The sequence below is a fragment of the Mirounga leonina genome, unplaced genomic scaffold (assembly GCF_011800145.1).
Source record: "Mirounga leonina isolate KUSES-001 unplaced genomic scaffold, KU_Mleo_1.0 Mir_101664, whole genome shotgun sequence".
In the NCBI taxonomy this organism is placed as follows: Eukaryota; Metazoa; Chordata; class Mammalia; order Carnivora; family Phocidae; genus Mirounga; species Mirounga leonina.
The window spans coordinates 20242481-20269503 of NW_023270175.1; the positions used below are offsets into that span (position 1 = coordinate 20242481).

The 27023-nt window shown below is 51.9% G+C and overlaps 1 protein-coding gene across 1 annotated transcript; it reads left to right on the forward strand.

The window, feature by feature from the left end:
* Window positions 1–56: 56 nt before the first annotated feature.
* XPNPEP2 (X-prolyl aminopeptidase 2) lies at window positions 57–27023 on the forward strand. Its single transcript, XM_035006427.1, has 21 exons — window positions 57–401; window positions 2631–2707; window positions 4467–4577; window positions 5728–5791; window positions 6694–6798; window positions 7044–7130; window positions 8030–8176; window positions 11299–11400; window positions 12038–12119; window positions 12425–12620; window positions 13380–13469; window positions 14641–14750; window positions 15433–15510; window positions 16648–16719; window positions 18727–18787; window positions 20077–20146; window positions 20664–20768; window positions 21199–21258; window positions 21734–21810; window positions 24888–24977; window positions 25589–27023. Exons 1-21 carry the CDS (start codon window positions 152–154, stop codon window positions 25781–25783), a joined length of 2229 nt encoding a protein of 742 aa, XP_034862318.1. The 5' UTR covers window positions 57–151; the 3' UTR covers window positions 25784–27023.

The following is a 27023-nucleotide window of genomic DNA, read 5'->3' on the forward strand; positions in this document are numbered from 1 at the left end:
ACGGGGGCGGGCTGCTGAAGAGGGGGCAGGGGGGAGGAGCAGGCTGATGGAGACCAGCGGCTGCTCTTCTGCCCTGGGGATCTTTGGACTTCGCACAGGGCGGGCTCGGAGAGCGCGAGCTTCCCCACCCACCCGGACTCCCGGACTCCCGATGCCCACTCCCCGGAGCCCTCAGATACAGGAGACCAGAGCGGGACTCTCCATCCCCTGGCCGGACGCCTCCTCCCCATCGCCAGCCCCAGCCCCCTGGCTGCTCCTGCCCTGGGAAGGCCTGGAGGAAGAGGCCAGGGAAACAGCCCTGCCCCTTCTCCCCCGTCCCTCCATCCACCCAGCACCAGCATCTGGAGATCCCATGGCCCGGGCTCGCTGGGGCTGCTGCCCCTGGCTTGTCCTCCTCTGTGGTATGTGCATCCTGGTCCCTCCCTCCCACGCCGGGAGGGCAGGTCCAGCTGGAGAGCAGCTCTGGCCTCTCCCCTCTGGGCTCAGAAAGGGTTGGAGGAAGGGCTGGGGCCCAGGTTCTCTCTTTCTCTCTTGGTCCTCCTCTGTCTTGAGAAAGAGGAACCCCGGGGCCAGTCCTTGGGGCCCTCCAGACTCAGGTCAAGTCTGGCTTTGCATCTTTGCATTCCCACCTGTTAAAGAAAAGATGATTCTGGTACTTGTTAAGAGTAAGGAAGACTTTATTCAAAACTATTGCAATAAGGGCACTGCAATAGGGGAGAAAGATCGGGCTCAACTCTGAACACAGCATAGATGGCTGAGGACTTACAGCCAATGAACAGAGGGAGGGGGACAGTGGATGGAAAATTACTAAGAGGAGACATCAGGGGTGGGGGGGTTCTCACTAAGCCAGCTTAATAGGATTCTTGCTGGAGGCAGGCCAGGGTGAACAGATACGAAGGGTGAAGGATGAGGAATTTGATCAGATAGCAAAGGTGATCAGATATTAAGGGTGGGGGATTGTCTCTAAACTGGCTTAGCAAGATTCTTATTGAGGACTGGGTGACGCAGGCCCAGCAAGGACAGGATGGACATGGACCAAGTCAAATCCAAGTAAAGAAGAGGCTCGAAGGAGCCTAACTCCTCTGGTGCCCTGTTTTCCTCTTTGGTCACAACGAGATGCCCAGCTCAGTGCCCTCCACACCCACTCCACCCCCAGCCTTAGGGAGGCCTCCCTTCCCTTCCTTCTCCGTCAGCAGGACCCAGCTCATTCAGTCAGCACCCAATTCCTGAGCACCTCCCCAATGCCAGGCCCTGTGTCAGAGAGCACAGAGAGATTCAGCTGCACAGCCTGCCCTTGGGAGCCACAGCCCCGGCCTCAGAGAACAGCAATCTGGGTGTCCCGAGGGACACAGGTTGGCGGAGTCTTGCTTCTCGTGTTGGCATCTCAGCATCACCATTTTGCCAACGATCTGTTCCTACAGAAACGGGATCATTTTCTTAGATCAACAGTATGGGTCTCATCTCCCCGCTGAGTTTATGAGACCAAGACAGCCGGGCAGGGTATTTATGGTGTTAGATGCTAGCCACCCTCCTCTCCGTAGCTCAGCCCACTCAGAAGGTAAAAGTACAGTGTCTCCCCATACCCAGGCCCCCATTACGCTCTGAGGAGATCCCCCCCAGAGGCGGGGGCTGGAGGGAAGGACTAGCAGAGACCACAGGACTTCTGGGGCTGGAAGGCCCCGAGCCTGTAGGACTTAGCCCAGTGTCTGACACACAGTAGATACTCAGGAAACGTTTGCCAGTGAATGCTGGGTGACTCTCCTTGGGTCACACCGAATTGGGGGCAGAGCCCAAATTGGAAACTAAGTCTTCATATACTCTGTCCTTTCTGTGGAAGGGTTGACTTTTTGTACTCAGATGGCCCGGGTTCAAATCCCTGCTTTACCACTGACTCACTGTGGCAAAACTTGGACGAGTTACCAAACCTATCTGGGCTTTAGCCTCCTCCTCTATAGAAAACAGACGGTAATACCCACCTCACGGGCTTGTTGCAAGTATAGAATAAGATACTATAGATAAATTACCGAGCTCTGGCACATAGTAGAAGATCTTTAAATGCTAACCTACCTTTCTCCACCAGGCGACGGTGTCAGACTGGGATCAACTGTTTTCTGTATTTAAAATGGGCCTGGAATGAGAGCCAGAGATTTGGATTGTAATAAATGGCACAAGTGGGCCTTGAATTTAAGTAAACCCAATATATATAAAATTAGATTTATAGAAGGGTAAAATGAAGGTGGGGTGATTATTTAGCGAGATCCTCTAGAGCATTTCAAAGAAAATTTGATTACAACAATTTAATTTACACACAACAGTTCGGTAAACCCCGAAAAGACCCAATTAGATTAGAAGGGAAAAATTGATTTAATGAGCACTAAAATCCCTGCAAAAGTGGCAATCACTTGTCGATGAAACAGGTTTCCTTGATTGTGACCCAGGGTGCCAACCCATTCCGCCTAATTTCCTATGAAATGTGATTATTTTTATCCTCGAGTTGGACAGCACTGCTTGTTTAAAAGGATGGAGGCCCGGTGGGGACGGGGAGTGCGATTTAGGAGACCAAGTCCCTGTGCTCTCTAGAAGCTAACTGGTCTCCCAAGTGACCCTGAATTTTTTCCCCCGGTTTCTAGCTTTGGGTGCCTGGGGCCACCCAAAACAAGTGGACCTGAGAGGAGAGGATGTGAGAAACTGTTCCCTCAGCCCTCCGGTAAGGCCCCGCCCCGCCCCGCCCCGGCCCCGCCCCTCAGCTCCCATCTCCTCCCAACGCCCATTGGCTCAGTTGCTGGCCTTTCCCTCTAAGAGCCTTTCTCCTGACTTCCGGACTCTGGGGCCCCTGTTTCTGATTAACATCCCTCAGGGCGAGCAGCACATTCTCAGGTGTCTGACATCCCCCATCCCTCCCTCCTACCCACCCACCTATCCCTCAGCAGGTTATTTACTTCCGTCCTGGCCTGGGCCGCCCCACTGTGGGGGGAGGGCGGGAAGGAGGGTGGAGGCCCCTAACTCGCCTTTGGCGGAGGCTAGGCAGAGGCAAGCAGGAGGATGGGAGGAAAGAAAACAAAAGTTCTAAAGGAACGGCGCAGAGGGAGGCACAGAAGGGAGGAGGGAGGAAGACAGAGAACTAGAAAAGCCGGTGGAAAGGAGGAGAGCAAGGCCTAGGGTGTGACTGGGGAGAAGGCCAAGCATATTGGAGCTGAAAGGTCAGCACCTTCCTACCTGGAGACCAGAAGATTCTTTCCACAACCAGATTAGGGCGAAAGAGCTTCCTCAGGCTGGGGCAGGCCAAAGGTGAAAGCTGGTGGGCTGCCAGCAGTCCCCTAAGCCTCAGGCCGAATGGGGTACATCTGCTTGCAGCGTCAACTTTATGAGACCACTGGGGCAGGCAGGTGGGTAGGCTTTTATATGAAAACAAACATGGCTATGCCATTGAGCAGAAGGTAAAACAAAACAAAAAACCCACACTTTTCTTTTTTTAATTAATTAAATTTTTTTAAATTTTAAAATTTTTAAAAAATTAAAAAATTTAAAAATAAATTCTAAAAAATAAATTTTAAAAAATAATTTTTAAATTTTTTTTCAGATTTTATTTCTTTATTTGACAGAGAGACACAACAAGAGAGGGAACACAAGCGGGGGCGGGGGCAGGAGAGGGAGAAGCAGACTTCCCGCTGAGCAGGGAGCCCAATGCCGGGCTCCATCCCAGGACCCCGGGATCATGACCCGAGCCAAAGGCAGACGCTTAACGACTTAACGACGGAACCACCCAGGCGCCCCACACATTTTTCATTTTAAAGATAAACCAGCCTTTAAAGAAATGTCTGGCTTAGAGGGGTATCTTTCTGGATAATGTCCCAAACTCCTGGGGGTACTCATTCACTCCCCTCTGCCATTTGGGACCAGTGAGTGGAAACTCGAAAAAGTCCCCAACGTAGGATTGCCAGATGAAATACAGGGAGCCCAGTTACATCTGAATTTCAAATAATGAATATGTGTTTTAGTTTAAGTATGCCCCAAATAGCACATGGGACATACTTATTCTAAAACATTGTATGTTGCTTATCTGAAATTCAAATGCGACCGGATGGATATCCTGCATTTTGATTTACTAAATTGGCACCTCTGCCTCCAAGGTATCCCGAGAAAGACCGTCCCTCTAACCTGGCCCAGTGCCAGGGCTCGGCTTCCCACAGTTCTCAGCCATGCCCCCATCCCAGACTCAGGTCCCTTTTTTGTCACAAGGAGTTCCTCTCCAAGTTCTTCAACACCTCCATCTCCGCTCAGCCCAGGCCCCTTAATCTAGACTAACCCGTAACATCAGCTGCCGCCCCGTTCCCCTCCAGGCTGGCCCAGCCTACCTACCCCCAGCACCTGCCTAAGGAGAAGGTGGCAGCCCCTCCACACGCTGGGGCCTGGGCATGATTCTCTCTAAACAGTGTGTGTCTTGGTGTCTTCCTGTCACCTGTCAGTACCTTCCAGTTACTGCGGTCAATACCACAGCGCAGCTCACAGCCCTCCGCCAGCAGATGCACATCCAGAATCTTGCTGCCTACATCATCCCCGAAACGGATGCCCACATGGTGAGGGACAGCTCCTCCCCCACCCTTGCCCTCTGCTATCCTGGGTCGACCACCAATGAGAACAGGTCACAAACCAGAGGCCCTTAAGTCTCAGAAGATGAAGGCAGAGAAAGGATTCAAAAGGCAAAGGGAAGGAAGGAGGTGGCTTGGACATGGGAGTTTTAAGGCAGCTGAGAGAATGTATTCCTTTACGTGGGAGAGAAGACACTGCCAAATCTCCTTGACTTCGGGCAATGAAACTGCCAACAAGTTCAGAATCGATTTTGATCAATTCTTAGATGGCAGATCCAGAATGAATGTTTAGGGTACTCTGGCCCTAGGAGGTTAGAGTGTGGGCTAGGAATTGGACTGGAGGAATTCGAACCTTCCCATAACCTGATGGATGGAGCATTGGAATGATCCAGAGGCCCGGGCTACACGAGTTTGAGGTGTAGGTTGGGGGAGGGGGGCAGGCAGGAAACAAGATTGTCTGAGTAAGAACTGCTTTCCCCCAAGCAGTGCCCCTGCGCACCCAACCCACCCTTTCCCCACCACTGGGCCCACCTCCATCCCATCCACCTTCCCAGCACTAGCCTGTTGGGAAGAGAAGGCATTGTCAGTGTTAATAAGATTGTTAGAGTTTGTTGTCCCACCTCGGGAAACTTCTCTGTTTCCCACCTGTCTCAACGTCTCTGAGCCTCAGTTTCCTCTTCTGCAAAATGGAAATATTGAAATCTGTCTCGAAGGATGATGATGATCAAAATACAATAATGTGTGAAGCCCTCTGTAGAAGTTCTTGATGATGTACCCAGTGTACTGTACTGGGGAGGGGCGGGACAGCTGGAGGGGAGAACCCAGAAGAACCAGAAGACATGATCTCAGACTGCACAGATTTTGCGTTCTGGCCAGGGAGATGAGATTCTTTGGCTGTTCTGCCCAGTGCTGGACTATGGGATTTAGACTCCGAGAAATAACAGCTGTCCAAAGGAAGGGGAGATCTGAGGTCCGGAAGTGACAGAGGACTTCCTGGAAGAGGTGCCCAGTGTGCCTGGGCTTGGATTCAACCAGACAGAAAGAACTGGGATGTGGTTGGGGGAGTCTTCCAGGGGGGGGGGGGGGGGGGGGTCTAACGCCATGAAAACAGCTAACAATGGTGTTATTGATTTCCTAGAGTGAGTACATTGGCAATCGCGACAAGAGGCGTGCGTGGATTACGGGCTTTACAGGGTCTGCAGGTGAGAGCCATTTCCCAGCCCTTCTTGCTTCTGTGGGTAGACCCAGACGTGGTCACAGAGGCTCTGATGTGGCCGGTTCTCAGAAGCCAGGACGCCAGGACCTAGTGTCCAGAGGCTCTGCCTGCCCTCCACCACTCTGAAAAGGGTTGCCAGGGCACACATCATAGCCCGCCAGTCACACTTCTGCACGAGGCAGATGGCCCTCCCGGCTTTGTTCCTGCGCTTACTGTCCCTGCGGCAGCCAGGCCTAGCTTAGCACACCCTGGGCGCCATTTCTGGAACAGATGCTATGTCCACATCCAGCCACTAGGGGCCCGCTGATTCCCTTCACACATGGCTCACTTGGGGACACCTCCCGTAGCCAAATGAGACGCAAACACAGAGGCCCTTTATGGGGTCCCAGTTTCTGAAGGAGCCTTCCAGCCTGATCCCGGCCCCTTGAATGAAATCCAAGCTTCCCTTGCTGATCCTTAAACATTCTTCCCCTGGGCTTCACGTTCCCTTGCCTTACCCATCCTTGCCAAAATCCCTGGGTTTGGCTCCTCTGCCTGTCTTCAGCTAGGCCCCTGGCTTAGTGGCCCTATCAGCCACCGAGTCTTCATACTAGCTACCACACCATCTTTCCTGGGAGCACCTGCATGCAGCATTGACTCTTTGGGACTGCCAGAAGCGGACCCCACTCGTCCCTCCTTAGGAGAGGCCCTCAACACAAAGCAGAGATGCCCAGGCTGGCTTCCCCCAGGGCTCCCCTTAATGTCACCTGCCTCACTTCTTTGCAACGGAGGAGAGAAGTTCTTTCCAGAGGCCCCTTGTGACATTCTCAGAGCCAGCACCATATTGCCCATGCATTACCACCTTCCCCACCTTCATCCTCACCTCCAAGTTTCTCTGTTCTGCCCCAGGAACTGCAGTGGTGACCATGGGGAAGGCAGGTCTCTGGACCGACAGTCGTTACTGGACCCAGGCTGAGCGGCAGATGGACTGCAACTGGGAGCTACATAAAGAAGGTAGAAGGGTCGCATGTCCCCCAAACTCTGAAACCTGGACTAGGTTCAAGAAGGCACAGGTAAGAGGATGCATGCAAAGCCATGATGGGCCTCTATGGGAGACTCTGGAAATCTGAAGCCATCCCTAACCTTTGAGGCTAACATCACGGACAGATATGGTAGGACTGTCATAGACAGAAATCTGACTGGAAGGCCTGGGGCTGGCTCTGGAGGTGACTCTACGTTCTTTCCTGTCTTCCTCTCAGTTGACATAGCTTCCATCACCACCTGGCTCCTCACTGAGGTTCCTGCCGGAGGGAGTGTGGGCTTCGACCCCTTTCTCTTCTCCATTGGTATGTTCTTTCCTCATTCCTGCATTTGCCCACACCAACAAGGGTGACTCAGCCCCTCTGGGATGTAAAGAAGCATACCTCGGTAGAAGGAGGGACAGGATGACTCTAAGGATAGAGTGTCTGAAGCTGTAGTTGCCGAATATTTTGCAACAAAAATTTGTTCATGGATTGTGAAATGAAAATACATTTAAAAGAATGAATGCAGATTTTTTTTTTTTAAAGTCATGAGTACTAAGACCCAACCTAGAAGACTTGGGGAATCGTTAAGATCTAGCAGACAATAGGCCAGGATGTTCTTGAACCCAGAACCGTCCTCTGTGCTCTGGAGCTCTACCAATTATGGCACTGGAATCATTTGGGAGCCCTCCTCTGGAAGGCAGCTTGGAAGGTCAAAGGAGTTCAGTGGGTTTCTGAGCAAAGGAGCATGGTCCCCTCCCCACCCTAGGAATACAGCTCCCTGAGCTCTGGGGTCCCAGCCAGCTGGCCAGCCTGCCTCCAAGGGTGGAGTCTTCATGAATATGTACCTAAAGGCTCCCCCTTCAGAACTGGCTTCTTTGCCAGCCTTTCTGATGACGTGAACATCGCCATTCCTTTGGGTCGTGGCACTGATGCTCGGTTAAAATGGATAGTCCTGAGAAGAGGGCCCCACGGCCATTGGCACTTGAAAAGATAGGACTAGCCAGTTGGCTGGGGGCAGTGTTGGGGTGGGCCCCAGGCAATGAGAGGCGGCTGGGAGGCCACACCCCAGGAGGACCAGCCTGCTTGGGCCTGCTCTGGGCCGCTGAGGTAGCAGGAGTGGAGTGGAAGGCAGAGCAGACAAGGACTAATTTTGCTGGAGTCACAGTTTTTCCTGAGGTGTAAATAGGCAGGGGATGAGTGACGGCTTCCTGTCTCTGCAGGTTCCTGGGAGAGTTATGACATGGCCCTCAAAAACTCTAACATACAACTGGTGCCCATCACAGCCAACCTTGTGGACCTGGCGTGGGGGTCACAGAAGCCTCTGGTTCCAAGCCAGCCCATTTATGCCCTGCAGGACGCATTCACAGGTGCTTCCCTAAGCTCCTTCTTCCCAGCTTGAAGCAACACAGGTCCCCACTGCTGCTCCTTGGCTGAAAATGTTGTCCTGGGAATTACCCGAGCAGCGCCTCTCAAACCTTCCTGTGCACCCGAATTGCCTGGGATGCTTATTTATTTATTTATTTATTTATTTATTTATTTATTTATTTATTTATTTATTTATTTTTTAATTTTATTTATTTATTCATGAGAGACAGAGAGAGAGAGAGAGAGAGGCAGAGGGAGAAGCAGGCTCCCAAGGAGCAGGGAGCCCGATGCGGGGCTCGATCCCAGGACCCTGGGATCATGACCTGAGCCGAAGGCAGACGCCCAACCATCTGAGCCACCCAGGCGCCCTGGGATGCTTATTTAAAAAGCAGACGTCTGGGCCCCCTCATCTCAAAGAGTCTGAATCGAAAGGTCCTCAGACCATATTTAGAAAATGCTGGAATAGATAGTGTTAGGATTTGAAGCAAGAGGGAGCAGGAAGGGAAGAAACAAGGGAGTCGGAGCAAGATTAAAAAAACAACAAACAAAACCCTACCCCTTTGAAGAGAGAGAAAAAAAACATGGTACGAGTTGCTTGTCTGGTAGTGGAGACCGGTTTGTATTGATTCATTCAAACCTTGACTTCCGGCCCTCCTGTGGTAAGATGACTAGGGTCAGGTGGGTCGGCTGACAAAGGAAGTATACCACTAAGCTCAGGGTCAATCCATGGCACAAATTAGGGTTCAGGTTTTGGCCAGACCACAAACAGAAGTTAACTGACCCCCCCAAATTCTAACATCAATAATCTTCATCTTGACGTCGTTGATACCATCTAATTAACGTCATAAAAGAACAGCATGCTCTATGATTCTGGTAAGTAGTAACTAAAATCCTGACCAGGACCAGGCTACTGATGATGAATCACCATCCTGGCCACCACCACCCGCTACCTCCCCAGGAATTCCGAAAGAGCCAACGGACATGGATTCCTAGGAATATTGGGCAATCCGAGAGGCCCCTTTCCGCACACAGGTCCGTGCACATTTCTTGTTTGAAAAGGAGTCAAGAAAGCAGGAGGGAAATTTCAAAAAAGCAAGGATGATGAAACAAGCTAAAATTGTGCCCAATTTTCTTTATCCGTTCTGATAGAACTTGCAGAATCATTCTGCATCTCGAAGAAGTTTTTAAAGAAACTTGCTATCCAAGACTGTGTAATCATAAATAAAACTCATCCCTTTCAGATAAAGGGCGAAGTTATGTCGGGAAGGGGAGGGGATAAAGGGGGGAAACCTTCCAGGGACTGAGGGAGAATTCATATGGGATTTGTCACTGCCCACAAGTGAGGGAATGCTGCGCCTTCATAGGCTGCTAGTCTTCAAGGAAAAGCCATCCAGAGCCGGAACTGGGCCTGGAAGCCCAAGCATAGAGTTCTTGAGTCTATAAGCTTACAGAGACAGGCGAGACTTTCTCTCCAGCAACTGATAGGCTTTAAAGGGGGCAAAGGGCAAAGAGAAGAATGTGAAAAGTTAATTAATTATTCAAAGATACCTGTATGCATCAGGCAATTTAAATTGGCTTTCATTTGTTGTCGCAGATTCATGAAACTTGATAACAGGATTCTAAGCAAAAGAATCCAAAGAAGCCCCCATAGTGTATGATTCCATTTGTATGAAATATCCAGTATAGGCAAATCCATAGAGACGGAAAGCTGATGAATGGTTTCCAGGGGCTGAGCGGGGAGGGGAATGGGGAGTGACTGCTTCTGGCTGCAAGGTTTCCCTTCTGGGGCGCCTGGGTGGCTCAGATGGTTAAGCGTCTGCCTTCGGCTCAGGTCATGATCCCAGGGTCCTGGGATCGAGTCCCGCATCGGGCTCCCTGCTCCTTGGGAGCCTGCTTCTCCCTCTGCCTCTCTCTCTCTCTCTCTGTCTCTCATGAATAAATAAATAAAATCTTTAAAAAAAAAAAGGTTTCCCTTCTGGATGATGAAAATGTTCTGGAATTAGATAGTGATGGTGGTTGCACAATCGTGTGAATGTTCTTAAAGCCACTGAATGAATTTTAGCCACTTTAAAATGGCTAAAATGATAAAATTTTACTGTATGTGTATTTTACCACAATAAAATAAAATAATCCTTAAAAAGTATCATACCCGAAGCTCTGGCTCTGGTTGAGTAGTTTTTCCCTGTTTGCATAAAGCTTTTTTAAATGGCGTTAAGTTACTTATGCCTAATCTCTGAGCCCAACTGGGGCCCTTAATGTTTATGACCTTCTGCCAGCAAATTCTGAGCCCTGCCTAGGGGCAGACTCTTCATCTGCATTGCGGAGAGTAGGAATAAAAGATGAAAACTAGAACCAGGGTACAAGCATCCTAGAAAGGACAGCTCTGTGACACAGAGTTTCAGGACAAGTCTGGGGACTGACTGTGTTAGCAAGGGAGTCCAGAGTCCATATAGAGTAAGAGGGTGGGCCATGTAGTCAAACAGACCCGCGTGGAAATCTCAGCTCTACCCCTTGCTAGCTACGAAAACCTAGACGAGTCACTTTTCCTTCCCGAAGTCTTAATATCTATAAAATGGGTCAAAGAGGGATTAAAACCATGTTCAAGGACCCGTGGCTAATTAGGCACCAGGTTATTTCAGAAAAGAGGCTTGAACATGACCTAGCCTGATCCCTTCGCCCTTCAACTAAGGCTGCTCTCTTGATCTCTGTTCTGCATGCTTATTTATTGATCAGAAAGTTACACCGGGCTTACCATACACCAAGACACCGTTCTGTGTGCATTACAAATACTAATGCATTTGATCCCCATAACAACCCTATTGACCAGATACTATCATATGACGATCCATCCTCATTTTACGGGCATGCAAAATAAGACACAGAGAGGTTAAGTAATTTGTCCAAGGTCGCACAGCTAGTAATGGCAGGGCCAGAACTGGAACTCAGACAGTCGGTCCAGAGAGTCCATGTCCTTAACAGCTACACAGTGAGAGTTTGTTTGGAGGAAGTTTTCTGTTGCTTTGAAAGACATGGAAAACGGTTGCCCTAAGGAAGCCCTCTCAGGAACAGCGCGCCAAAGGGAAAGTACGTTGCTTATGCTTTCTTTGGGCTCTTTTGCTTCCAGGGAGCCCCTGGCAGGAGAAGGTAGCTGGTGTCCGCAGCCAGATGCAGAAGCATCGCAAGGGCCCAACTGCCGTCCTTCTGTCGGCACTCGATGAGACAGCCTGTGAGTATGGACTCATGGACACGGGGTGGGCACCTGGGTCCCCCCAAACCCCATGCCTCCTGGGCCCTGCAGCCCAGGACTCCGCCCCCAGTCACCATATACCCCGGCTTCGCTCCGTGGCCATGGCCTGTGGGAACTGAGAAAGCTAGGAGGCAGGAGATCACGTCTGTGGAATAAGAAAACCAGGAGGCCCGGAGCAAGCTGACCACAGCAGCAAAAGCTGTCTCACGAAGGGAAAGGGGCCCAGCTGACACCTGCCATCAGCCTGGCCACCAGCCCGGGGCGTTCATACCCCCAGCTTTAGCAGCCAGTGCCGCCCGATTCTGTCGCAGTGTGGCTCAGGGCTTCTGACCTGACCCCAGCTCTGGGCTTCAGATTTGCTGGGAACCCACTGAAACTATGCTGACTGCTGGCTGGGTATCTTCATTTTTCTGGGAGGAAGGGTCTGTAACTCTCATCAGCGCCTCAGAGACCTCCCCCCGCCAAAAAAAATACCTGAGAAACATTCAGAGGCAGATGTGCAGGCTTACTGCTGGGAATCTTTGGGGGGCCAGAGCAAACGGTGGGCCAAAGGTGGGACATGGACTTGCCTCAGGCAGATCAGCCTCAAAAAATGCCCATCAATTCTCTTCCCCAGGGCTCTTCAACCTCCGTGGCAGTGACATCCCTTATAACCCCTTCTTCTATTCCTACACACTGCTCACGGACTCCTCTATCAGGTACGGCTCTTCCTCGGCTTGCTCTCCGGGACTTCCCCCAACTTCTGCCCCTCACCTGCCCCACCGCTTACCCTGCCCTAACATGCAGCCCTCCCAGGAGCCTGCTGCCTGCCGCCTGCCCCCAAGCAGGGAAGCTTCCAGTCGGCTTTTCCTGACCCCTTGACCTCTGTTCCCACCCACTCCAAATCTGGTCTGCTTGGCTCTTTGGTGGGGTTCCTCTGACCTCCAAGAACGAAGGGATCCTTGTCCTTTGCACGGTCCTGAGAGACCCTCAGGAGCCCCCCTGGTCTCTCCTCCCCACCCAGGTTATTTGTAAACAAGAGTTGCCTTGACTCTGAGACCCGGAAGTACCTGAACTCCAGCTGCACGGGCTCCATGTGTGTGCAACTCGAAGATTACAGCCAGGCCCGCAGCAATGTCCAGACCTACGCCTCCGGAGACGTGAAGATCTGGATCGGGACCAGCTATACTACATACGGGCTCTACGAAGTGATACCTACGGTAGGTTTGCCAGGCCCCCGCCTGGGCCAGGCATCACCCCCCGCCCCCACTCCAGCCCTGGTAAGTCTCAACCTAAAGTGGGGCCACAGCCCCTCGGCCATTCAGGCAGTTGGTCAGACCCCTTCTAGGCCTCCCTGGGAAGAGATGGAAAAAGAGGAAGCAGGTGTCTATCCACAGAAAGCTCAGAGGTTGTCAAGGAGACTAGACGGAGTACAGCCTGTAGGGCAGAGGCTCTGAGGTCGCCAAACCTGAGACTGAGGCCTGGTTCTGCCCTGAACTGACTGCGTCATGACCTTGGACAAGTGACTTAGCTAGTCTGGACCTCTGTTTCCTCACCTGCAAAATGGCAGTACGAGCCCTGACGTCAGAGGAGTTGCTCTGAAGAGATTAGAGGAGATGGTGCATGTGAAGCCCGGTGCCTGGCACACAGCAGGCGCTCCATAAATGTTCTCTCTTATGATATGGTATGTGTAGGAAACTCACGTTGTTAGAATAGCCCACTGAGTGGCAGGAGCTAGGCTCTGATCCATCCCAGAGCGCTGCTGGGATCCAGGGGCAGGGAGGGAGGGAGGGAGGTAAGATTCAGCTGGACACAGAGACAGGGAGAGACCTAGGCAGCCAGAAAGCACAGGAAGGAAAGGTCATTGCCACTGTAGGGAATGGTAAGCCTCGCCTTAGCTGGGCCTTCCGGCCAATCCTTTTCAAACCCCACTGTGTCCTGGAGATGCTCCCCGACCTCCTCCTCTCTGCCCATGACAGGAGAAACTCATAGGAGACACCTACTCCCCAGTGATGGTGACCAAGGCGGTGAAAAACAGCAAGGAGCAGGCCCTCCTCAGGGCCAGCCATGTAAGTCACGGGCAGGCGGCCTAGCCTGTTGGGAACTCCTGGTCTGATGAGTTAGAAAGGAGACCCTGCCAAGAAACCTGAAGAAGCTCTATGAAACAGAGAAGTGGACACCAGACTCCTGAGCACCCACCTGGGCTTCACCTCCTTATTCCTAGCCTGGTACCGTGGTCTAGAGCCTGGGCCCCAAAGCTAGAGTGTCTGAATTCGAATCCCAGCTCCTCTACCCACCTCCCAGCTGGGTGGCTTTGGGCAAGTTGCTTCACCTCCCTGGGCCTCAGTTACTTCATCTGCGAAATGAGTATCGTAACGGGAATCTACAGTGTAGGGTTGTGGTGAGGATTAAATTGATAGATAAACATACATGTTATATAATATATAATATCTATAAAATATATAAGTAATATTAATATTTTAATACATATAATAACTATATACATATAAATAGAAATATGTACCTATATAAGTATATAATGAGTTTATAAATATATAACTATATACATATAAACAGAATTATATACTTATGTAAGTATAATCATATTGAATTTTATATATATATATATATATATATATATATATATATATATATATACACATATTGCTTTGATCACTGCCTGGCACATTCCAAGTGTTAAGTAAGTGTTTGCTGTCCTGATTTCCCCACCCTGGCAAGAGGATGGCTTGCTCTTTTGGATATTCCTGTTGAAACGAGAAGAAATCGCCTCACTTTACCAAACTTTTTCTTATAGAAAAGTGTAAACATATACGAAAGTAGAGAAACCAGCCTAATGATCGCCCGCCCCCTCACTCGCTTTGCGGCTTGTGGCCGGTTGGCCCACGTAAGGCCACATTCCTTGCCTACACGCCCAGCCTCTGTCGCTGGATGGTTTTAAAGCAAATCCCAGGTATCAGAAGGTTTCTTCTGTCGACACTTTAGCATCTCTAAAAGATAGCACTTCAGTAAGTATCTCTGAAAGATAAGAACTCTTCAAAACCTAACCACACTATGATCATATATATAAACTTGCCCAAGAATCCCTTAACATCATCAAACAGTCGGGGACACCCTCAAGTGTGTGGAGCTCAGCTCCCGGGGCAGCCAGCTGATCCCCTTGATCCCGGAGCCCCGGCTGCGAGCACTCAGCCCGCCCCTCTGCCCTGCTCGCCTGCTCAGGTACGGGACGCGGTGGCTGTGATCCGCTACTTGGTCTGGCTGGAGAAGAACGTGCCCAAGGGCACGGTGGATGAGTTCTCAGGGGCAGAGCTGCTGGACCAGTTCCGCGGGTGAAGAACCACCTCCTTGTATTGCGGGGGGTGGGGCTCTCTGGAACAAGGAGTAATAGGTCCTTGGGTAGTAGGGCAGCTGGACAGCGCGTGTTCCGCGACAGTCCCCGGCCCCCTGCTGAAAGCGGGACAACTAAAAGGGCCACAACCCATCAGTGCCCCCTAGTGTCTGCTTCAGGCACAGACCCTCTCTCGGGTGGGGGGGCGTTGCGTGGAGGCTGGGTCAGGCCAAGTGGGGCTCCTGGACCACTTGAAAATACCAAGTTGGGGAGGGACGTTCCCGGAGGGCACGCTTGGCCCAGGCCATAAGCATAGTGTAGGTTTGAGGCGCAGGATGCTGCCCTGGGGCTGGGGAAGCTTTCAGACACGAGGAGTTAGGTTTCTTTACTCTGGCTTTACCACGAACTTGCTGTGGGACAATGGGCCTTGGCTTCCCCATCTGAGAAATGGAGGTGGAGGGGGATAATTGGTGTCTACAGTCCCTCCTTCTCTGACCTTGAAGGCTCCGTCACCAACAGACTGGAGCCTGGGAAGATGGCACCGGGAGGTGGCGCTGGGAGCGCCAAACGGAGTCTGGCTGAGGTAGAGGCAGCCATGACCTTCATTTGCCCTGGTTCGATATCCTGGGCCCAGCCTAGCTTCTGACCCCATCTGTTGACCGTTCCTGCCTTGTACTTTCTAGAGAGGAAGCATTCTCCTCAGGACCCAGTTTCGAAACCATCTCTGCTAGTGGCCTGAACGCTGCCTTGGCCCACTACAGGTACTTCAGGAGAAGGAATCTTCTAGGGCCCTGTGGGGCGGGATCCTGGGGTATGTGCAGGGGGGTAGGGGGGTGTGAAGGAGGGAATGCTCGGGGACCCAAGTCCACATGTAAGGTCTGACGCCTTCAGTACTGTGGGGGCTACTGGTGGGCAGTAGAGCTCAGTCAGGGATCAGGAGTCTTCTGGAAATGAAAAGGCCCAAACAGTTTTCTACCACAAAAGGCTGAGACTTTGTGAGCACACAGGGCTGAGGGATCTGGAAGGGAGGCAGGGCTGCTGTTGGTTTTCCTTGGCTTCCTGTGAGTTATTTATATTAGCTAATTCTTAAAGCTCTCGAATACACAGGGAGAAAGGCCTGTTTACTCAGCCTGGGCCGACGAAGGTGGGCCCAGAGGTGGGCCCAGAGGTGGGCTAACCAGATGTTTGGCTCCATAGAAAACAAACACCTGCAGGCCTGCCTGATGGAAGTTGGGGACCCAAGCTGACCAGAATGCCTCAGCCTGGCACAAGCACAGCAGGAGGAGATCAGACGCCCTCCATGGGCCAGCCTGGCCTCTCCCAGAATTCCCTCACCTAGAGTCTCCCAAGCCTACAGCTGTGTTGACCCAGCCCGTTTTGCCTCCTAGAGAGTAGCAGGGGAGGAACTCCTTGGCCCTACCAACTCTTGCTCTCCAGCCCCACCCTCGAGGACCCCCCTTCCCCTTCCTGCGTCTTGGCTTCTCAGGGCCCTCTGCTCTCAGGGGCCACAGAAAGTTAGAGAGAGAGCACTGGATTGAGCATCTGGGTCCAGGCCCAGCTCCTTCCCAGCTTTACCACACAGCCCCCTACAAGCCCCCGAGCCTCTGCAGGCCTGCGGCTCCTTACGTAGGGGGAGATGGCAGCCTTGGATGCTCTCTGAGGCTCTCCAGGCTCCCGCATTCCGGGCTCCTTCCTTTCTCCCCTTCCTGGGATCCTTGCTCGGTGAGGTACCAGATCAACAGTTGTGCACTAAGTACGTTTGCGGCATCAACCGAGTACTCCCCCAGGGCCCTTAGGGAAATAAGGGATGAGGGGTTCCCCTGCTTCCACTCAGGGCCCCCTACCCTGCACAGTGCAGGCTTAGGCTGCCCCCTTCTCAGTGGCTCTCCCCTTCCTAGTCCGACCAAGGAGCAGCACCAGAAGCTGTCTTCAGATGAGATGTACCTGCTGGATTCTGGGGGGCAATACTGGTATGTATTCCCCACCCTGCCCTGGCCAACTACCTCAGCTCAGACATCCGGGGCTTCCCAAGAGCCGGCGCAGCTCCCCTTCCTGGGTGTGAATCCTCTGTCTGAGAACGGAGAGCCCTGGTGGAATGAGCCTGAGCATTGTCCCCATTTGCGCACCCGGGGACCCCTGCGCAGTGGGAAACACACGGAAGCCAAAACGGTGGGGCTGCCCGTGCAGCAGCTCTGTGTGAATCAGGAAACACCTCTCCTTGCTCAAGTAAAATGTTCTTGGAGCCCGCATATCATGACACAGTCCGAGCGGCCATGCTTAGCAGCCCTGCCTGGCCCCACAGGGGCCGCATGCACATTCCCACCTACTCACACGCACCCCGGACATGGTCCCCACACCACCAGCAGCAGGCATTCTCCTCGCACCGCACAGACCAGGTGACCACGTCGGCTTGGGGGGGGGGGGGGCAAGATCAGGCCTCTGAGAGCAGCAAGCAGTCTCAGGGGATGCCTGGAGCCCAGCCAGAACAGGACACACCTAGCCGCACGGGCGCGCGTCTGTGAGTAGATATGCGTGAGTGTGTGCGTGACCATGCCGGGTTATGTAGGAGGGCCCTCTCCCCCTGCTCCGAGACCCCACGATCTATGTGTGCACCCGTGTGCCCTCATTGGCATTCCTATATAACCACGAAGTGCCTGTGCTACCCTTGTACAGTGCACGGTCTGAACACCTAGACAGGACAGCCATGCAGAATAGGCTAACCCCAATTTTTCCAAATGTGTGACCAATGGTTCACACAGAAGTTGAGATGAGATGAGCCAGTAGATTCTCTTTTTCCCCTTCTCAGCTAGGAAGCAAGTGGACCGCGGAAAGCTTGGGCGGGGCTGGTGGGGGGAGGAAGGGGTGTGCTGAACTGATGGAGGAGCAAGGAGTCCTTTCAAACCGGTTCCCCTTCTCTATCCCGCGGAGATGGTCAATGTGCTAATGACACCGGCTCTTCGCTTGTTCGGAGCGCAGCTCTGGGAGCTAACGCGAGAGCTCAGCCTAGCAGCCTCTGCAGTCTGGCGTTGTGTGTACTGCGTACTTGAGATGGCCAGTGTGCAAAGAGGAAGTGGATTTGTGGGGCACTGCTGGATTGGGGCACGCTCTGAGCAGGGTGAGGCCGGGGAAATGGTCACTTCACTTCCTCTTCTCTCCTTCTTTAAGAAGTCTGCCACGCCCTGTGACCTGTTCCCAGGGAGGAATCCCCAGGGCCCTGGGACCATTTCTCCCCTCCCCCTCCCTGGTGGTGGCCACAGGGGCCATCTGGGGCCACAGCTGCCGCTGGTGGTTGGGAGTCACACTTTCTGGCTTCTGGCTTCAGTTCCCTAGGACTCTGAGCAAGTCCTTGGGTCAGATCCATGTTTACAAGGAGAGGACTGTGGGGAGAGTCATTGTTTGCTCCAGGCCTGGCTTCACTGAGGCTCAGAAAGGGAGATGGCTCATGGCCTCAATTGCCTCATCTGGGAAATGAGGATAATGTGGCCTCTTCTGCTACCCTTCCCAGGGAGCTGCAAAAGTGTTCTAGAAATGGTAAATATATGAATGTGTAAGAGTGTGATGATCTCTCTGAACCTCAGTTTCTCCACTGGTAAAAATGGGACGTTCCCCTCCCTCCTGCCTCCCTGAAAGCCTGGAAGAAACTTTGCTTTGAAAGCCAGGCTGACCCAAGAAACTCAGATTTATAAAACAGCCAAAATAAGTGGTATGGGGGTGGAGTATGCATGTGGGGGATCAGGATTGTCAGACAATACAGCGATTTTGAACTTAATAGCTTTGCAGAGTCCCTTTATGCACAGATGCGGAAGATGGGAACTTGATGGTAGCATCTATGTTCTTCCTTTACCCCTAACCCACCTCACCCCCACCCCACTCCTGCCACTCGAACCCCAGTGGAAAGCACACGGGAAGCACACAGCCATAATCCCAACCCCCAAGTATTCAGCAGAGCTGTATATGTTGATTTTCCTTGCCCGCAGGGATGGAACCACAGACATCACCAGAACAGTCCACTGGGGTACCCCCTCTGCTTTCCAAAGGGTAAGCATTGGACCCAGAATTCCCCTACCCACCTTTAGCCAAGGGACATCCAAGCAATCACTCCAGCAAGAGCCTTTCATTTTACAGAGGCTAAAACGGAGGTCCAGAGAGGTTAAGTAGTTTGCCCGGAGTCACACAGCAAGTTAGAACCAGAAAACCCAATGCTCCTGGCTACTTCCCCAGAGATCTTTCAGCCCTCCAGCAGGGCTCAGCTGAAGCTCTTCATCATCCCATTTCAGTAAATCAGTGAACAAATACTTGCTGCTGTCTGCGTACCTAGCCCTGTGCGCAGCAGGAAGGAGGGAAACAGGTGTTCCGGGCAGAGAGAAACAGCACAGGCAGGCTCAGACGTGGAGGTGGAAAGGTGCTGGAGGTTTTCAGAAAGCAGCGAGGGCTGGTCCACCTGGCGCTGAGGCTGGGACATCCTCTGTGTGCACCAGGGGCCTCTGGGTGGGTGAGGAGCAGGGGGCCGCATTCGTGCATTCAGCAAGCAGACTGTGGCTCAGACGTGGTGCTGGAAAGAGAGAAAAAACAAAAGCTGGCCAGGCCTCGAGGAGCTCACAATTTAGTGGGTTGAGTCTCCAGGCTGTCCTGCACAGGATGACAAGCCTGTGTGTGTGTGTGTGTGTGTGTGTGTGTGTGTGTGATGAAAGGGACTGACCACATTGCCACAAGGAGTGAAGAGGTCGCTGTCAGCCCACCTCCCTCCCTTTATCCACAAGGTGAACCAGCCCAAGTAAGCAAGGCTGACCTGCCAGATTATGAGGCCCCAACCCAAACATAAGGCCTTAAGAAAACGGAAGGATGATCGTAACAGTAATAAGGGCGCTGACCTCTATTTGAACATTTACTCTGTTTGAAGCACCTTATGTGCATGAATCTACCTACTCCTCCCAACAGCCTTATGAGCTGGTACTGTGAGAATTCCATTACAAATGAGGAAACTGAAGCACAGCGCGGTTAAAGTTGCTTACCCAAGGTCTCAGAGTTTGTGAGTGGCCAAGTCAGGATTCTAGCTCAGGGAGTTTGCCTCCCAACTCCCTTCTGTCAGGCCTCAGCCCACCACCATATATAAGCATCCCTTGTGGACCAGCCAAAGAGAATCACATGGACCAAACTCCAGCTTTCAACAGGTACCCCTCAGCTGCCTCTGACCACTTTCCAGAACCTGGATGACCACACATGACCATGCACCTCCCCCCCAACACAGCCCCCCTGTAGGCCTGGGAGCTGGAAACTCCCAAGATCCTCCTCTTACGCAGCATGTTACCTCTCCCTCTCCCCATCAGGAGGCATATACCCGCGTGTTGATAGGAAATATCGATCTGTCCAGACTCGTCTTTCCTGCTAGTACATCAGGTGGGTTTTAGAAGCCAGGCTGGACCCAGAGACTCAGGCCCTGATTTCACTGGACCCAGACAGCCACCCTGGGAGGCTAGTGGGGCAGGGATTATATCATCATCCCATCCATTATATAGATGAGAAAATCCAGCCCAGAGAGTGAAAGCAACTTGTCCAAGGTCACACAGAGGGGTCACTGGGAGAGCCAAGCCTTGAACCCAGGCCTCCTGCCTCCTAATCTAATACTATAGCTCACTGGGGAGGGGGGGGGTCACTGTGGGTTATAGCAGTCATGGGAGGATTTCTGGGGGAAGCAGGTATCCTGATAGATGGGGAGAAACTATAGTAGAGTCATCAGTGCAGGTAATGTAGGTACGATGTAGAATGTGCTAGAAAAAGTGCTTGCTAACCTGCCTCTCAGGAGCGACTCTCCACAGGTACCATCTTGGTAGTTGGCTCTGGAACAAGAGAGCAGGAAGGGGCAAAGCAGACTGTCTGGGGTCCAGCCGACTGATTAGGCCCATCTCTCTTCCAGGGAGAATGATGGAGATCTTTGCCCGCAGAGCCTTGTGGGATGTTGGGCTCAATTATGGTCACGGGACAGGCCATGGCATTGGCAACTTCCTGGGTGTGCACGAGTGTAGGTGTCTCTTCTACACTTCCCTGGGGTCCCCCCTCTTACAAAGGAGGTAGAGCATTTCACAGGTATGGAAATGACTAAGACCCACAGAGATAAAGTGACCCACCCAGGGTTACCCAGCTTGTGGGAGGTGATGCTCCACAAGGTAAGTGAGAAATGGTAGCACCTGGCCCTTCCTGCTGCCTGCTTGGCATCAGGGAGGGCCTCAGAGGGAAGAGTGGCAGGTCAAGGCCTAGCGGTTGGCTGGCATAGACAAAAGCAGAGCCAATCGGGTCTCCATACCAGCCCCAGGTAGACAATGATGTGGTGGACAAGTGCTGCTAGAGATGCCCCAGGGTTCCCCCAGTTACCTGCCCCTCCCCAGAGCCTGCTAGTTTCCAAGCTGGTGAGTATGGGAGAGTTGACACCATGCCTACATCTCTTTTTCCAGGGCCAGTGGGATTCCAGTCTGGCAATATCCCCATGACCAAGGGCATGTTCACTTCCATCGGTATGGCTCTTGGGCTCTTCTACTCCCCTCCCCACCCTAAGACCAACCCAGGACTGCAGTCTAGGGAGCACCAGCCTTCAGGGAGCATGCCAGGCACAGGCCCCCTGGGCTCCAGCACTCCCAGCCCCAAATGCATTGTCCCACCCTAATCCTAAAACCCTTCGGCTCAAACCCTCATTTTGCCTGTGGGAGTTGGTTCCTGGCTGTACATCCAAACTCTGGAGTCTCCAGTCAAACACTGGGGTAACAAGATAGTAGCACACCAGGAGATGGGAGTGCCTCCAGGATCCAAGTGAGCCTTTATGTCTTCCCTGCTGGGCCACAAGCCCTGGCCTCCCCCATGGTCAGTGGTGGGTCTGCCCAAGCCTGGGGCAGCCAGGCAGCCGGGCCTCCAGCCACTCCTCGACTGGTACAGGAAACAACGGGCTTGGGTCCTCCTCCTGCTTAATACCACCAGCATCTCTGTGTTTCCTAGAACCTGGTTACTATCAGGAAGGAGAATTCGGGATACGTCTTGAAGATGTGGCCCTTGTGGTAGAAGCAAAGACCAAGGTAAAGTGCTGCTGGGACAGGCTAGAGCTGTAGACAGCATGGCGGTGACTTTGGGCTGTATGGGGTATGAGGAAGGTCCAAGGAGAAGGGCATTTAATAGGCAGACGTGAATTGATTTGGAGTTTTCCTCTGCTCCAGAAAAATTCCATAACTCAGAGTTTCTCAAGCCTGTTTGCACATTAGAGTATCAGCATCATCAGAAGAGCTTTTTGGTTTTAATGCCAATGCCCAGGTCCCACTCTAGACCAAATGAATCAGTATCCCTGCTCTAAATCATTGGTCTTTGATGCCCATAATAATCACCAGGGGAGCTTATTAGATATGAAGATTCCCTATAATAGCAACCAACAGGATAAAATACCTACATAAAAACTTAAAAAGACTTATATGGAGAAAATCTCTACTGAGGGACATAAAAAAAGATTTAAGTAAATGGTGCTTTCTGCAAAGAAGCCTCAATATTATGGAGATGTCATTTCTCTGGAAATTTATCTATAAATTCAAGACAACCTCAATTTCAGTGCTAACTGGATGCTTTTGTAACTTCACAAAATGGTAGTAAAGTTTGTAGAAATAAACAGGCAAAAATAGCTAGGTAGCTAGGAAAATTCTGGAAAAGAAGAGCAATAAGGGAAACTAGCCTTTTCAGATATTAGCACATATGATGAAGCTACTGTAACAAAACAGTATGGCACCAGAGATGGGAGAGATAGCTGTAACAGTGGAATAGAACAGCTAATCCAGAAATACACCCTCTAATTTATTATTTTCTTGGGGGGGTGGGGCAGAGGGAGGGAGAGAGAGAGAATCTTAAGCAGGCTCCATGCTGGGGGTAGAACCTGACGTGGGCAATCTCACGACCCTGAGATCATGACCTGAGCCCAAATCAAGAGTGCAATGCTTAACCGACTGAGCCACCCAGGCGCCCCTCTAATTTCTATAAACAAAATGGGAATTTAATTTATAATAAAGCTGGTGTTTCAAAACAGTAAAGACAAGAGAGATTTAATAAATGGGGGGGACAAATGGCTAATCATTTGGGGGGCTATTAAAGTGAAGAACCTTACTGTTACCCCAAAATAAAATTCTGAATGGATCAAGATTTAAAGGTAAAACCATAAAAGATCTGGAAGAAAATCTATATAAATTCATTTATAATCCCAGGGTGGAAATGAGCCTTTCTATGCAAGACCCAGAAGCTGTGAAGAAAAAGATTGATAAATTAAATGTAAAACTGTCTATATGGAGGGACACCTGGGTGGCTCAGTCAGTTAACTGTCTGCCTTCAGCTCAGGTCATGGTCCCAGGGTCCTGAGATCAAGCCCCACATTGGGCTCCCTGCTCAGCGGGGAGTCTGCTTCTCCCCTGCCCCTCCCCCTGCTCATGCTCTTGTGCTCTCTCTCTCTCTCTCAAATAAGTAAAATCTTAAAAAAAAACCTGTCTATATGGAAACAATACCATAAAGAAAGTCAAAAGATGTATGACAAATAGAGCACATACAACAGGGAAAGCACGCATTTCCTTCTTTTGCCCCATGAGCTTTTTACAAATCAATAAGACAAAAATAGGGAAAACAGAAAAAAACAGGCAAAGGACATGAAGAGGCAACTCTCTAAGATCAACACAAATGATCCATAAGCATGCAAAGATGCTCGACTTTATTCTTAAGCACAAATCAAAACAATAGATTACCATGTTTCACCGATCTGATTGGCAAACAAGGAGAGATTTTAATGATACCCAGTACTGGTGAATCTATGAGGAAATGGGCCCTCTCACACACTGTTGGAGGAAGCACAAATTGATACAATCTTTCTAGAGGGCAGTTTGACAATATCTATCAAAATATCTATTCAAAATGCCTTGGGGCACCTGGGGGGCTCAGTTGGTTAAGCATCTGCCTTCCGCTCAGGTCATGATCCTGGAGTCTGGGGATCGAGCCCCAAGCCCCACATCTGGGCTCCCTACTCAGTGGGGAGTCTGCTTCTCCTTCTCCCTCTGCCCCTTCCCCTGCTTCTTCTCTCTCTCACTCACTTTCGCAAATAAATAAAATCTTTAAAAAATAAAATAAAAATAACATAAAATAAAATGCCTATACCTTTTGTCTCAGCAATCCCTCTGCCAGATACATGTCTTCTGGATCTACTCCTAGAAGGTCACCAAGATGTTTTATACATTGATGTGTTTTGTAGCATCAATAGTCACAGTAAAAAAAGAAGTGGAAAGAGCCCACGTATCCCACTGATTAAATAAATCATCATGCATACTATGGACCGTTACACAGCCCTTAAAAAAGAGTGAGGTAGATATTCTTGTGCTAATATGCAGCGCTCTCCTACATTTACTATTAACAGGGTGGAGAGAGGTGCAGAAAAGCATGTGGTAGGATCCATTTTGTGTGGATTAAAATAATTAATTAATGGATTAATTACTGTATATGTCTTAAATGTTTTTAGGAAGGAACCTGGGCAGGGAGGAGACTTTCCATTTTTATTGTGTATCTTTTTGTAGTTTGAATTTTCTAAGCACACCCATGCAAGGGATCCCTGGGAAACGGGAATTATGGACTATTTTGTCTTCTTTATACTTATTTCTATGGGTAGGTCAATCGAGAGATACAAAGAGATTTGGATAGAGATATATAAAGATATAGATTAGATAGATAGATAGATAGATAGATAGATAGATAGATAGATAGATATAAAAACCTAATAACTTATCTTAAAATTATGAAAATGTGTGTTCCCAGCCCTGTGCTAGAAGTTCTCACTCCAGTGGTCTGGGGGGTGGACCCGGGAATCTACATATTTAACAAGGCCCCCGCAGTGCTATGGATACACGCACTTTGAGAAATACAGACCTAATAAGCACCAAAGGTGAGGTGCTGACTGGCAGACCGGGGTGTGGGGGTGGACAAGGGGACTGTAGGACGTTCAGCCTACCTGGAGTCTCGGCCTTGACAAGGGCCAGTTCCCTGTGCCCGTGGCTTCTGAGTGGAGCGCTGCCTCCCGCCCTTCAGCCAGGCCCCTTCTCCTCACTCATTGTCCTGCTTTCCCGCCTTTCCTGTGGCATCCCAGTACCCAGGGTCCTACCTGACCTTTGAAGTGGTGTCCTTGGTGCCCTATGACCAGAACCTCATTGATGTCAGCCTGCTGTCTCCCGAGCACGTAAGTGACCCTCAGCACCATCCATCTTTCGGCCCGTGAACCACTGACTGCCTTCTTCCCAACCCTGGGCCTCTCTCGCCTCTGCTCCCCCTACCCCAAGACCCTCTGCCACTTCCGCTCCCCTGGGAAGGTCCACGCTGTTGGCTTGTAGGCACACACTGGGGCATCCCTCCCTGACCTCACCAGAGACTCCAAAGCTTCTAGAACTTTCTGGTCAGACCAACCTGCCCAACCCCAGGTAGTGAGCTCCTGGGGAGTCTGAGTCTCTGGACTCTGCCACCTCAAGTCCTAATATAAGCCTCAGTCCCTTCTTCTGTAAAATGGGGATAATGATGCTTGCCCAACCTTCATTCCGCTCCCGTCCCCCACGCACCCCGCGGAAGTGTCACTGTGACACTAAACGGCCACTGTGGTGAGCTGCCTCTGAAAAGCCCCCAGGGCATACGCCTGTGGCCTGATGACGGCTGGGGAGCTGTGGGTATCTGTGGGTACCCGTGGGCCCCTGCGCCAGGGCGGCAGCCGGAGTACCATCGCCGGGGACTGGCTGGCACCAAGACCTCACCTCGTGGCAGCTTGGCCGGGGAGGCCCTCACCCCTCCTTCCCTTGGCAGCTCCAGCACCTGAACCACTATCACCAGACCATCCGCGAGAAGGTGGGCCCGGAGCTGCGGCGGCGCCAGCTGCTGGAGGAGCTCGAGTGGCTATGGGAGCACACCGAGCCCCTGCCCGCGAGGGCGCCGCGTCTGGCCTCCTTGGCCTGTCTGTGGGCAGTCGCCTCTCTTACCGGCCTCGGCTGGAGTGTCTAGACGCTCAGACTCCCCGGCCAACCCTCGAGCTCGGCTCCCCTCACCCTGCACCACCCGCGCCCCCACCGCCCCTGCCGGCCCATTGCCCGGAGACCATTGCCTCCGCTTCCTTCTCCAGGACTAAGCCCCAGGGACACAGGGCTTCTTGGCCCCGGGCTGGCCCCCTCTGGGCCTGTACACCGCACCCTGGGCCAGCTAGTCCCTTTCCTCCTGTGAGCCCAGGAGGCCCAACCTGTTAGCTGGCAGAGCCTCCTACCACTGCCCCGCCCGCCTCGACCAGTATGAGGCCGTACCCTACCCCCAGGGGCGCCATGGCCCCCCACCCCCACCCCGGAGAGCCCCACCCTATCGCCACCTGCTGGATGTAGTCAGAGCTCTTCCCACCCCCTCGGGCTCCTGACTTGGTCTTTCCACACCCTCGAAGCTGCTTCGGACCACCGCAACTTGCCCCTGGCCCTACAAGGCCCTCCTGGCTGCACCCACAGGCTGAAGGAACGAGGGCTGCCTCTAGGCTCCCTGCTGAGCCTGTGGAGGGAGAGGAAGGGAAGGTGGCCGAGGCTTCTGCAACCAGGACGGCCAGCCAGAAAGGGGCACGTACGCCAGCCTGCCCCCCATGTGAGCTCATCACCTCTAAACCCTGGGTGGGTTCCACGCCAATGGACAGGACAGGGAGTTCAGCCATAGGAATTTGGCCGTGGGGGAGGAGGGAATGTGGGGAGCATTCTGGAATATGACCCTACCCAAAGTTGGGAACAACCTCAGCAGCAGTGCCCAATCACCATCCCAGACTTCCCAGCGCGTGGGTAGCCCTTTTAACTCTCCAAAGTGCAGCTACGGTGACAATGCTGTCGAATCCTCCAGCATCTTCGGATGGGCTTGAACCTATGTGGGCTGGTTTAACTTGTGTGACTCTGCTTTCCCCATTTTACAGATAGCAAAACTGAGCTCCAGACCGGGGGTACCTCTCCAAGAACACACAGTGTTCGGTTGGGATGTGGCGGGGCCAGAATGGGCTCGCAGTCCAGCTATTTTGCCCTTTGGCCCCATGTGAAATCCCTTAGCGTACCTCCCAGCCCCTTCCAAGTTCATTGAGCCCGCTGTTGGGGGCAGGGCGGAGGGGAGGGAGGGAGCTTTCTTTGGTCAGCCCTGCCGTTAGCCACCTGGGCTCACATCCTGCTAGATGCTTAAAACAGCATGGCAACGAAGCCTGCCTCTGGGTTTTGCATTGTGTCTTCTGTGT

What these genes read in the sequence shown, in the direction of transcription:
- XPNPEP2 (XM_035006427.1), top strand. Translation starts at nt 152, where the DNA reads ATGCCCACTCCCCGGAGCCCTCAGATACAGGAGACCAGAGCGGGACTC. An exon ending in CTGGCTTGTCCTCCTCTGTG is followed by an intron (nt 402 to 2,630) that starts GTATGTGCATCC and finishes CCCGGTTTCTAG; the next exon opens with CTTTGGGTGCCTGGGGCCAC. An exon ending in GATTCTGGGGGGCAATACTG is followed by an intron (nt 16,720 to 18,726) that starts GTATGTATTCCC and finishes CCTTGCCCGCAG; the next exon opens with GGATGGAACCACAGACATCA.